The sequence below is a fragment of the Xiphophorus hellerii genome, chromosome 9, assembly GCF_003331165.1.
Source record: "Xiphophorus hellerii strain 12219 chromosome 9, Xiphophorus_hellerii-4.1, whole genome shotgun sequence".
Lineage (NCBI taxonomy): Eukaryota > Metazoa > Chordata > Actinopteri > Cyprinodontiformes > Poeciliidae > Xiphophorus > Xiphophorus hellerii.
In genome coordinates, this window is record NC_045680.1 from 20199875 (window position 1) to 20212163 (window position 12289).

The 12289-nt window shown below is 40.3% G+C and overlaps 2 protein-coding genes and 1 long non-coding RNA gene across 4 annotated transcripts in view; 1 reads left to right on the forward strand and 2 right to left on the reverse strand.

Annotated features, from left to right (window-relative positions):
- Nucleotides 1-1004: 1004 nt before the first annotated feature.
- ubxn6 (UBX domain protein 6) lies at nt 1005-8069 on the reverse strand. 2 transcript variants are annotated; one of them, XM_032571624.1, is made up of 11 exons: nt 7874-8069; nt 7380-7534; nt 6669-6733; nt 6446-6568; nt 6217-6314; nt 5977-6052; nt 5808-5892; nt 5263-5482; nt 4913-5043; nt 4601-4749; nt 1005-3215 (listed from the first exon to the last, which is right to left on the reverse strand). In XM_032571624.1, exons 1-11 carry the CDS (start codon nt 7954-7956, stop codon nt 3087-3089), a joined length of 1314 nt encoding a protein of 437 aa, XP_032427515.1. In that variant the 5' UTR covers nt 7957-8069; the 3' UTR covers nt 1005-3086. The 2 variants fall into 2 exon arrangements, with proteins under 2 accessions (XP_032427515.1, XP_032427514.1); XM_032571623.1 differs by having other exon boundaries at nt 7380-7537.
- Nucleotides 7468-9945, forward strand: LOC116725524 (uncharacterized). Its single transcript, XR_004340414.1, has 3 exons — nt 7468-7569; nt 9591-9733; nt 9839-9945. It is a non-coding gene; the product is annotated as an uncharacterized LOC116725524 (long non-coding RNA).
- The window catches only part of LOC116725515 (dynein heavy chain 8, axonemal), a 41080-nt gene continuing 38137 nt past the window's right edge, over nt 9347-12289 (reverse strand). The window contains exons 84-91 of the mRNA XM_032571616.1: nt 11675-11791; nt 11494-11595; nt 11242-11402; nt 10987-11143; nt 10744-10896; nt 10417-10606; nt 9903-10024; nt 9347-9760 (exon numbers count right to left, since the gene is read on the reverse strand). Coding sequence (XP_032427507.1) covers nt 9473-9760; nt 9903-10024; nt 10417-10606; nt 10744-10896; nt 10987-11143; nt 11242-11402; nt 11494-11595; nt 11675-11791 — 1290 coding nt within the window. The 3' untranslated portion in view covers nt 9347-9472. The remainder of the gene's footprint in view (nt 9761-9902; nt 10025-10416; nt 10607-10743; nt 10897-10986; nt 11144-11241; nt 11403-11493; nt 11596-11674; nt 11792-12289) is intronic.

Genomic DNA, 12289 nt, shown 5'->3' on the forward strand with positions numbered 1-12289 from the left:
GTTCTGTCTAAAATTTAAAACTACAGTATGTGGCTTTCATGGGCAATGTTATATTTCACTTCAATTTTTTAGAGGTACTTTTTAAAAGCCCATCTAGGGACAAGTGCTGCGAATCAGCTGTTGCTATTGCACTATGATGCAAACATGGGACTGCTGCTTTGCTCAGTTTGCCTATGTCGATGTGTGTCTGGCTCTATCAAATAAACTTAATAATAATGTCACATATTTGTTAAAAACTTTCACTACGTCCTGATGCCAAGACAGGTAATCTGTGAGAAGAAAAAGGAAGGTCATACTGCAATTTGCAAAATTACACAGCTCCATCAGAGAGGAGTGTCTTGGCGCTGTCAATCATGCTGGGTTGCTCACACCCTTCCTCTTGCCCTTTGCTACACTGCGCACTCGATGGTCTCAAACTGCATTGTTGAAGGCCTAGAGACTTAAAAGTTCTGTAACTTTTAGATGCATCTGTTGGTCAACACACTTGAATTAATAGGCTAAACAGGCTCACTAGGATGCGGCCAAGCTAATGCTAATGAGCAAATATTGGAGCCGGGTGTGCTGAAGCAGAGAGACATCCAAACGTAGGACGAGTTTGAGACCATGGGGCTACAGCTAGTTCCCCACAACAGAACCTGCCAGAAATGCTAATGCTAGTTAGCATGGCCATCAATGTCAGAGGATAAAGTTTATTTCCTGTAATGGAGTTGTTTCTCTGCCATTATGACTTAGCATTGCTAAGTCATTCAGGCTGGCTTTGATTGGTTGTTTCTGACCAGGAGCGGTGCATTTCTGTCTTCATGCTGTCACGACATGGTGAGTTTTAGCAAATATGTAAAAAAAAAAAAAGCCTACTGCAGCCGTAGGGCCTTATTTCTGTGATTCATGACAGTTACCTGGTTTAATGACTTAATAATGCTTGCCTTATTTTTTCCCCCCATTCATGCAATAATATAAAAACAAGCTGCTCACTCCAAGGCTCCTCTAAAGAAACAACACGCACAGACTTATGATTCTTTTATTAAAGAAAAATATGCAGTAGGGAGTCTCTTTAGAACAGGCAGGTTGAAAAGCAACAGCACAACTCAAAGCATGACATTTAAATCACAGCTGCTCAATAATTTATTAAAGAAGGTTACAATGCTGATCAAATATTGAAACCCATGTGTGTGTTGGTGGCGGGTTGCCGAGCTACAACTGGAAGAGTGGAGAAACAAGCGGCGAGTTTCCTTCACAAATATCAGCATTTCGACGGAAAATCGTCCTCTTTTGACTGGCAGCTGCGTCGGATATAACATAAAATGAAGATGTTAAAATTATTCGCAATAATGGTTTATCCGTCTGAATGATGAGAGGTAGAACGTTATCTACACCAATCATTAGCAAAACAATCCAACCTGCAAGTTATGAGGTGGAAGATTGAAATGTGGAGATGTGATTTTCACGGAGAACACGTTATTTAAATATTTTGTATTGTAGAGAGAAGAATCTCAGAGTGAAGATGTTTTTTGTTTTTTTGTCTCATTGAACTCAAAGTTAACGGAAAATAAAAAGCGACACCTGAGTGAGGTGAGGCAGTAAAAAAAATAAACATACTGTTGCAGCTCTACTTGGTGATTGTTCCCGTACATTTAATGTAAACCCTCAACAAACACAAGACTTCAAGGTAGAACAAAACACATTTCAGAAAAAAAAGCAAAATTAATGTTGGAAACAACATAAGCTTTACTGAAAATCCATAATAGTTTGTGGATTATTAACATTTATCCCCTTAGTGGTCATAACGAACAGAGTATTATTACAAAATAAACAAATCTTTTGATTTCCTACAGTTCTTAAATGATCCTTCAAAGTGCTGTAAACAGCTAAAGTACAGGTGTGTCTCAATCAATTAAATTATTCTTCAGTGATTTTAAAATTCAGGAAGTCAGACTCTTACTTTGCAGGCCCAACAAACATCAGCTGATTATTTCAGGCATTTATTTTTTAAGTTTGATATTTATGTCTCGCAACTCATGAAAAAACAAAAAATTCAGTTTCTGAGAAAAATCTCAATACTTTTTTTTTAAAATACAGAAATAATTTGTTGGAGGAGATTCAAGACACGACAGAGACCAAAGCAACTGACCCAAATAAATTGCAAAAATTACATTTTGCAATTTATTTGGGAATTACGATTTTGGAGTGTGGAGGGCAGAGTGGCGATGCCCAAAATCCAAGATGCTTCAGGAAAGGGTGGAAAGTTTCCACAGTTAGTGATGATTTGAAGTTTTATGAAGTCGAAAGTCAGTGCAAAAAAGAATATATATATATTAGAAAAGTTACTTCAGTAGGCAGACATTTCCATCAAAATACATTTGAAATAATGACTGCTTTAATGTCAATAGAAACTAAATTTGCGGTTTTCATAGCTGCAAGCTTTAATTAACCGAACTGAATCAAACCTTTTCAAGGTGTCTCTAGTTTATTAAGATGCACAAGCCAGCATCGTGACGTTAAGTACAGATATTAAACTCTCCGGTTGATATATATATAAAAACAATATTTGACTTCTGATTCATCTGCTGTACAACACAGGAAAGAGCGGCACGCCAAGGCCGAGCGGACGACCAACAGGCAGCGGGAGCTCACGCGCGCGATTACAGTTACGGAGTCACGTGACGAGTTCACACAGCCGACACGGAGTTCACCTTGAACACTGACGAAAGAAAGCGGTCGCTTCAACCACTGAACCGAACCGAACTATGCAACTTCTACAATGAGCCGAGACACCGAGGGGGGAAACGTAGACAAACATGTCCGTCACATGTTAGTAGTGTCTCTCCTTTAATAGAAATGGTTGCTGAGACATGTCGGAGGGCGACTGCGTCCCCGCATGAAGAGAGAGAGAGAGAGAGAGAGAGAGAGAGAGGGGTAGGTTTAAAACAAATCCCTTAGGGTGAAGTTGCCGCGCTACTATCTTTAACTTTAAGTAGAATTTGTAAAAATAAATACAGCACTGCTCCAAGGGGCAACTTCACCTCGGCAGCGAGTGAGGAAGAGGGAGGCGGTAGTAGGGGTCAGAGGGCGCCCTCTCTCCGCTCCGCTCAGCTCAGGGTTTGAATTCTCTCCAGTAGCTCCGGTTTGAGGAGGGCGGCGGAGCTCTTCCCGCCTGCAGCGGCAATGTCCGCCTGCACGGCTGCATCCCAGGCAAACGTGAGCAGGGCAGCGGGCACCTGGAATAATAATAGAGTTTAAAACACATCCCTCCTACTTGTCTTTTTTTTTCTCTTTAAGTGGCCTTATTTAATGACAAGAGCAAACAAGACCATGAATCAGATACAAAACTTACAAAATGAATTCATACTCCTTAAACTTCCTCGTATTTTGTGACGTTACAACCACAGACCTAAATTGATTTTATTGGGATTTTATGTGAACAGCTACCATAACATACAGCATAATTGTGCAGTGAATGGAATGGGATACATGGTTTTAATTTCCTTTTTTTACAACTAAAAACTGCTAATAGTTTTTATTTTTATTTTTAGTTCTCAGTACTTTGATACCCCTAAATAAAACCCAGCACAAACAATAGCCTTCAAATTTACCCAAACGAAACTTGCAGTTTCCTGCAATGTTCAAATTTAGAAAAGTCATACCTTTTCTAAGCACAACTTTGCGCTACTTTGTGCTGGTGAGGTATTACTACTAGAACTACAGAGGTCCCGTCTGATAAAGCTGGTATAAAGTTCTAACTTAAATAATTTTTAACTCGCTGGTCAAATAAACCAGACTGATATAAATCCAGTCAAGTAGCACAGAGCGCATTTAGTTTTTGTTTCTCTTTGTTAAAATGAGCAAAGGGCAAATTAGACTCCTTAAAAATAAATAATTGCATCCAAATAAACTGAAAATAGGTCAAACTGATGTAACCACAATAGGATGGATGATTTATCTGATCTGTCACTTAACTGTAGTTTTTTTTTCTTTTACATATTTGTTCAAATTTGACAGAATAACATGAGCGAGATGATCTGTGAAAACGAAAAACAACTTCTTTAACAGATTATCACAATTTAGCTGCGTTTCTATTACAAATGTGTGCAAAACTGTGTCGATATTCCACTAATGTCGAAAAGCCGTTGTTTCCATTAGATAAGAATCGCAATTTAAATTACATGTGAATAAGTTTGTTAATCATTAAAAAACACGTCGCGCCAACATCTTCTTCATCTTCTCCGCCTGTGTTTGTGGCCGGTTGTGGTGTTTGTGGATGTGGTTGTTGATCCGGTTGTTGATCACAACCGGATCAACATGACTTATCTGTCATAAGTCATGTTGCAGTTTTGCAAAAATGCAGTTTTGGAAATTACACTAATTTTGATGCAACCACCTCATCCTACCGCAAAAACTTTTAGTGAAAAACGTGTTGCTGTTTTTTTTAATCGACACATTTCCATGAATCAATTAATTTATTTTCGTAATTCAAATTTGCGCAATTATATGGCCAAAGAAAATGCGTATAGTTTTAGCAAATACATAAAAAAACCCAAAGGTACACACTGCAGCTTTAAGTGTGCTTAGCATCGCTTGTTTCCAACGCGAACCTTTAACTCACCAAGTTACATTCGACCAGAGTGACCTCCTCAGACTCCTGCAGCTTTTGCCCTCCGGGGGCGATGAGCTCAAACGGCTGCCAGCCGTCCACCAGAGACTCCCGGACGAATTCAAAGAGTGCCGGCAGACGGTCCCAGGCATAAAACGTGGCTGGAAAAGACATCACGCACTGCTCAATACAGTTCAGCTCAAGGAAAACAAAACAAAAAAAAACTTTATTGATTCTAAAGGGAAGTTAAATGCTGTAACTCTTTATGCCTGTCAGTGCAGCCACTAACACTAAGCTGTTCACTGAGGCCTGGCTGCTGCTTACCTTGCAGCAGGTTCCCATCAGGCAGTCTGACTCTGAGCAGGGTGTAGTTGTATTTCCTTCTCTCCCTCTGCTCCTCCCTCTCCCTCATGGCTTTTGTGCGAAGCATGGCGTTCTTCTCCACCAGTTCAGTTCTGGGAAAAATAAGCAGTAAGTGAAATAGTCTGCCGGTGGAACTAGCACCTTTTTCACCAATACTAAGGAGTTGTTAACTTAAAACAAGCTCCTATTTCTTGCTGAAAAGTTTTTTGTAAGTCAGTTTTGTTGTATTTCAAGTGCACTAACATATTCGCACCAGAAACGAGACCAAAAAGACATGGAACGATTTAGTGTTTTGTTTGCAGTGACGTCACCTCTGCTGCTGCTCCTTCTTCAGCTCCTCCGCCGACAGGTTGTAGAACTCGGGCGGCAGCTCGAAGCGCTGCGCGTTGGGAGACGGTCGGAAAGCCTGAGGCTGCCGGTCCAGCTGGGCTCTGACCGGCTCTCCCCTCTGAAGGCGGTCCCTCCGCTCCTTCATCAGCTCCAGGGCGTCGTCACTCTGCTCCGGCAACACCAGGAACTCCTCTTCCTCCTCTGATCCGCGTCAAACGTAAACACGGGTTACAAAATGTAGACACTGACTAAGCGCTGCTGTTACACAAGTCGAATTTTTAAAGGCTTTTGGTTTTATTTTAGGGTATCACAGTATACAAAGGGTGAATGTGAAAACACATTAGACTTTTTTTTTTTTTTTGGAAAACTGCATCAGTTTTTTATTCAACTTCACTAAAGTGGACCATTTTGTTAATCTATCACATAAAATGCATTTGTTTGTGGTTGAAACCTGACAGACTGTGAAAAGTTAAAAGCTATGAAGACTTTGTAAGGCACTGGGATGAAAACAGCAGGAGAAATTCACCTTGGGCCTCTACAGGAAGCATAACACTTATAAAGCCCACAGCCTGCAGAAACTCCCGACTGCCCTCCACAGGACTTACTTTTTCCTGTAACAAATTGAGGAGTGATTTTGAAAATGTTTAAAAATTATTTAAAATTTTCCTAGTTCTGAACGTTGGCTTTGAGCTCACCTGGAACACCTTGTTGCTAACTTTTATCTTTCTGTATTTCTCCTCTGATGGATTCTTACATATATTGTCAACATACCTGTAAAAAAAGAAAAAGAAAAAAAAAAGTCAGATCAAATAAGCTTTTAAAAACAAATATAAGGTACAAGAGAGACTGGTATGTGGGGGAGTAGCAGGAAAAAATGGATAAGTTAAAATATGAACACATATAAGCCTAAATAATATAATATATTCAAAATTTACTTGCTGATGATGTCCACAGCTGCCTTCACTTTCTCTCTGTCTTTGTTAAATGTGTGGACCATCATAACAGAAGCCTCGATATCGTCCTCCTCGAAGCGCTGACGGTAAAAACACACACCGTGTTTTGCCAACACCAGCAGGATCACGTTTAATCTCGTTCTAAATCCCCTTATAATGTTTAGAAAAAACTTCAGGCATATTGTGGTTTCAAAGAGTTGAGGATATGTACCATCAGAATGGCCTCTTTAATGTGCACCTCCCTCTGACTCTTGGTTAACGTGGCTCCGGTGAGAGGGCAGGTGAAGTAAACGCCGGACACAGAGAGGCAGGCCGCGTCTTTCACTTTGGATCCCTGGAACAGAAATGACTGTCCATAACTGCAGCTATTACACTTTTTACTCATTGAATAAAGTGTCTAAACCAAGACGAACGCGCTACAAGCCTGGATGTACCTCAGCTGTGACTGCATTTTCCTTCTCAGCCAGAGCTGCTGCCTCCGCCTCCAGTTCTCTTTTAACTGTGAAGCAAAGAAAACTGCCATTATTTAACCAGATTCTTGCAAGACTAAACAAAATCTAAGCGTTTAGTGTTTGCTTTACTGTACACAGTGGCTGTGTACAGTTCAGTCAACGCTGTGATTTAAAGAGGTGTGTGTGTGTGTGTGCGCTGCAAGTTCTCATCATAATTCAGACTCTAGACTGCTGCTAAATAATAGCAGTTATTTTCATAGTATGTTTATATTTGCATCTTCTGAAGGTTTTTACAACAGGTTTTATGCAGAGTGCTCAGTAAATTTCATGACAGTTGCTAAGGGGTAAATAAAAAAAGAACTACTTTTTAAATAAGCAGATGGCGGATGTATCCATTGCTACAAATAATCAAACATACACTAAAGGAATGCTGGAATTGAATTTAGGCAATTAGGTTATTTTTTGTTTTAAAAAGGAATTGCATTATTTATTTAAATGCATCTCTAATACTGTATAAAAGAAGGTTTAAGAGGCAAAATAAAATAAAAAATCCAAAGAATGTGACCATTTTTGTATTTGGTTAATCATCAGAATAATCAATATAATAATCCATTTGCTAAAATAATCATTAGTTGGTGTATTTAACCAAAGCGGTACTCGGGAGCTGGGTTCAGGTGAGCCTGGGTTTCTCACCCTGGTTCCTGATAGCGTCCTGGGAGGTGTGCACCTTGGGCCGCTGCTTCTGCTCGATCCGGGCCAGGGCCGCGGCCCCTGCCATCTGCGCTCCTTGGCTGGGAGCATGCCGACTCTGCTTGCTGCTGGAGCTGCTCGGCGCCACCGCAGGCTTGCTGCTGAAGCGATCACCAACATGTCATGAGTTCAGGTCAGACCTCCACGAGTTACAACATGTAACGACGTTGATTACGACACAGATGACAGCACTGTTTCGTCTTTTAGTTATCAGGTGGCTTCTTTATTTAGCGATCTAAGCTTGTTGATGGATTATCTGCTGGTCAAAGTTAGCTGGGCGTTTCTCACCGTCTTTGCATTACATTAGTTATCTACTCGTAGATTAAAATAATAATAATAATAAAAAACTACACAAGAAAGCCAACATATGAATTGTTTGTGTTTATTTTTTTAATCAATAGTTAGCGCCGCAGAAAGCAATAAATCGTTATATTTGCCTTGCATCTTCCGTTAACTTCTTCCCGGGTCCTGCAGATTTAAATTTTATGTCCTTTTTAAAGTCGTCAAAGAACTTCTTCATCTTCTGTAGTTGTCAATTAAAGAAAAAAAAACATCAGAAATAAAATATCAGCAGCTCTACAGCAGCAAGCTACACTTAGCTAGGAGTTGGAGAAAAACCAAAACAAAATCCCAAAAAAATAAACTGCTTCCGCCTCACGAAATAGTTACGTCGCCCCCTTGTGGTGGGGAATAGACCTAGCTCTTAAAGACAAAACCAGTCCTTACATGCGCATTATACTAGCGTTTAAATAAAAGCTATTATTGAAGGTCAAGTTAGAAACAACAACAGCAACAAAAAATGTTTAATAGCTTCATTTCGATATTTGTTTCAGTAGGAACTTTCAAACCTTTCTTCCCCGGTTCCTCTTCCTCATTCTTGTTATCAGGCATCTTGTTTTGTATCTGCAACAGAGTGACGTTGCTCTGTCGGTTCATTGGAATATGTTTTCAAACTCCTATTTCACAATTTGCTTTGGTAAAACGACCAACTTCAATATGTTTTACTCAAAATTGCATGTGACAGACCAACATGCAGTACTTTATACTGTGAAGGAGAAGAAAAAGGATTTCTCTAAGTTCTTTACATGTAAAAATCTGAAAAGCAATGGTGTAAACTGAAACTCACTCTCCCCACTCTGACATCCCAAAATTAAAATGATCAAATTATTCTATTAGACATCACAAAAGGGGCAAAAATTGAACTTCTATATATATACTTCTACTTCACAATAATGCACTATATTACTTTGTTGTGGACAGTTACAGAATTTGCCATTAAAATATATGGACTTTTGTGGTTGTAGTATGAGCTAAAGGGCATTAAAACTTTTGAAACATTAGATATCAGACTACGGTTTACCACTGTGACCTTTTCTTTTTATTATCCCACTTTAATGTCTGACCGATGACAGCTCCTGTGTAACGTAATAGCGCATAAAATTGCATTTTCCTGTTTAATTGATCAAATTTAAAGAAAAAAACAATGTCATATTTACTGAAACTTCATGAATAATGAACACTGTGGGGAGCCTGGGAGCAATTCTTCAGGCAAAGCTGCTCGTCTTCTGGCTGACTCTCTTTTATATTCTCTGTAGCCACATTTCTCAAAAGCATGTTATTGGTGCCGAGGATGAATTTTCTAGAGAATTTTGTAAATAGAGGAGACAGTATTCTGGAAGTGCTTTCTAGAATACTGCTTGGATCTTTTCCAGGCCAGTCTTGGCCTGTCCGCCCTCGAAGATTTACCCTAGGAAGGTGGGATAAACAGAACCGGAACCAGCGAGATGTTTGTGTGTGAAACTCCAAGTACAGCAGCAGTTTCTAAAACACTCACATCACCTTATTCGCTTGTACTTTTAACAACTACACCACCTAATCTAAATGAATGAAATCTTTCAAAAAACAAAATATGCTTTCAGACAAATGTTTATTTACTGATTTAGAACAACAAAAAAAGGTATCCAGCATTGTCTGAGAGACAAATGTGAATAGGCACGTAGCTACTGAACACCTAGAAGGCATGACGCAGCCTATGTTTATGTAATGTCGCAGAGCAGAGCGACCCCGCGCATGATCCAGTGATCTGGTGACAGGATGGTCGGCAACGCCACTGCTGTGATGTAGTTCTGGTCTGTTCGTCTTGATTTCTTGTAGATTGGACAGCTGTAAAGCTTAGGGTCAAGGGGTGAAGTGGACCTGATGGCAAACATGTGGATCACGGGCATGGGCGTGAACAACACTTTGGGCGAGGGCTCACTAAGATGGATGTTCTTTCTGTTCCAACCGGCACCTTCCAGGTACAAACCGTGGACGTAAACTCCCTCCTGTTAAGGAAACAAAGTTGATAACAAAGTAGGTTTCGGTTTAGTTTTGTTTGTTTTGTTTTGTTTTTTCCCTTGCAGATACACCTGCTGTTATTGCTCCTCACAGGTATGACTGCCGGACAAAAAGTGGCAAGAAACTCACCGTAGGTGGGCCAGTGATTTCATCCCTTGCCTTTTTCAAAACTTTGTTGTTAAGTGTGACGGTGTCCAAAGCCCAGCCTTTGTTGGCCCTGGTTACTTCTTGCCTCATGGCTGTGAGAAAACCTGTAGACATTACAGGGTGTTGGCATCAGTCAGTCAATTAACCAATCACATAATGGTTTTTTAACACGTAAAGGAAAAAGCTCTGTCTCGAATGTCTGTCTGTTCTTTCCAAGCCTGAAAGAACAGAATGATGGAGTGCCTTGTGTGGTGTTTGACGATTATTATAGTCAGAAATTTGAAGCGAGTGTGTGGGTATTAAATGGACATATGCTGCAGTGGGCTATGAAGAGTTTTCAGGAGTTCTGCACTTGAGTTATTTTCTTACATGTTCTGGCAAGAGAAAACTTTCTTCTTCTTGCCGCCTCGTTGACAAGAAATGTGGAGTATTTTCTAGTTATTTTCTAATTAGTCACAACGTCAGTGTAAATCTGCGTCAGCATAATAAAACCCACCCTGTGGATTAAAGAACCCAGTCATCCAGAACGTTTTTGGTCTGCCTTCAGACACCCAGCTGTTGAACTGCTTGTTTCTCTCAAGAAGTTCAGTGAACCAAAAGCCCAAAGTGGAAGACTCCCAGGACATGTTCTTCCACAGGCTGGGAACACGGGCATCAAAGATGTTGTCCAAGGCGTCACGGAGGTTCTAGGAAAGAAAGTATAGCTCAGCGGGAAGCTCATTTCCATGCTTTGGAAATGAGCTTAAATGTAAAGTATTTGCAGTTGTCCTTCAAAGAATTTATGCTGAAATGAACATAAAACATTTACAAACAGAAGTCTTACATCGCTCATGATTATAGTGCCGTCTATAGCCAACTTCAGGTCCATCAGACTAGTGCGCACCACAGTGATTATTTTCTGCATTCGATCCACTTCCTGACGCAGGAAGATAATCATCGGGTTTAGAGCGCCCATCTTCTGCAACCTGGCTTTGACCTTCATTCAAGAAGATACACATTTCAGATTTCGTGGCTAAAAGAACTAGTGCAATAAAAAAAAATAAATAAAAAAAAGATTAAACCTGACCTCATGTGGCACATAATCGTCAGGCAATTTCTCCAACATGTCTTCTGCCAAGTGGTAAACAATGGACTCTCGAGTTGCACCTGAGCCTCCTCCGCTTTCCTTTGGCTGAATATTGGTGATTGTGTCCAACACTTCAGCGGACGTGTTTGCCTGATATCTATGAAATGTTTAAAATGCAGCAGAAATGTGACGCTAGCCATGTCAGACGTCAGGTTTTTGCTCTTAACGGCGCTTCACATAAATTCAGCATCTTACGTGATATCGGCATTAGAATGCAGGCCTAACGCTTCGGGTGCATCAATAGGAGGTAAGCTCTGGATGTAGTGCATGTACTCCTCAACTGTCTCACAAACAGGAATTCTGTAGCCCGTGTAGAAGACAAATAATGGGTCTAGCATCTTCTTACTGAACCACACCTGCAGTTAAAAGCATATAGTCTTACATATTTCAGAAATGTTACTGTAGTGGACTTGTAGGAACTAATTAAGACAAGACTGGGAGCAGTACTCGAGCAAAACACTTCAGCAGGCGTTTATCGTAGTCGTCTGTGACCCTTCCTCCGTATTGCACTTCAGCTAGCATGTATCGCACCGTTACCCATGAAACATCCTGCGGCGGGAAAAAAGGACAAACTAATGAATTCGGCAGAGACCTCCAGACGTTTGGACCGTTTTTGATTCATCCTTACCTGCTTGGGCCCACAATCATCCAAGTGTCTCTCAACAAACTCCACACTTGCAGAGAAATCGGCCGAGTTGAACTCGTAAGGTATGTTCCAACCCAAAGGCCCAAATTTGCGGCGTTCCTGTGACACAAAAGCAACAGCTTTAGATTCCCCTCACTGACTAGAACGTCATAGAAAATCAGAAACTGCAGACATTTTTCAAAAAAAATCTTAGATGTTAAATGCTCATTGTTTTTTTTAAGAATCCAAGTACTACGTTCTAGTACTTGCACCTGAGCCTTGATGGAGTATTCCATCAATGTTTGGAATACTCAAAACATTGATGTACTTTAATATCTAGGGATACATTATCACATTATCTAGTTACAACTTTAAAGCTCAACTAACAAGACAAAAAAAAAAAAACATTTAAAATTTTACTCTAAAGCAGTGGTTCCCAAACCGGTTCATCAAGCATCAGCCCAGCATGTTTTCAGACTCCTTGCTTCCAAACTCCTGACTTAAATGAACGGGGGATTAACAGGCTTCTGCAGCATTTGGTGGGTGCAGAGGACGTCATGCAGTCATTTGAATCAAGTGTGCTGGAACAGAGATACATCTAAAATATGCAGACCAGGA

Coding starts and splice junctions, on each gene's coding strand:
- ubxn6 (XM_032571623.1), bottom strand. CDS start 7,956: ATGAAGAAGTTCTTTGACGACTTTAAAAAGGACATAAAATTTAAATCT. Junction 7,538..7,873: donor AAGTTAACGGAAGATGCAAG/GCAAATATAACG, acceptor TGATCGCTTCAG/CAGCAAGCCTGCGGTGGCGC. Junction 6,053..6,216: donor GCTGTGGACATCATCAGCAA/GTAAATTTTGAA, acceptor CTTTTTTTACAG/GTATGTTGACAATATATGTA.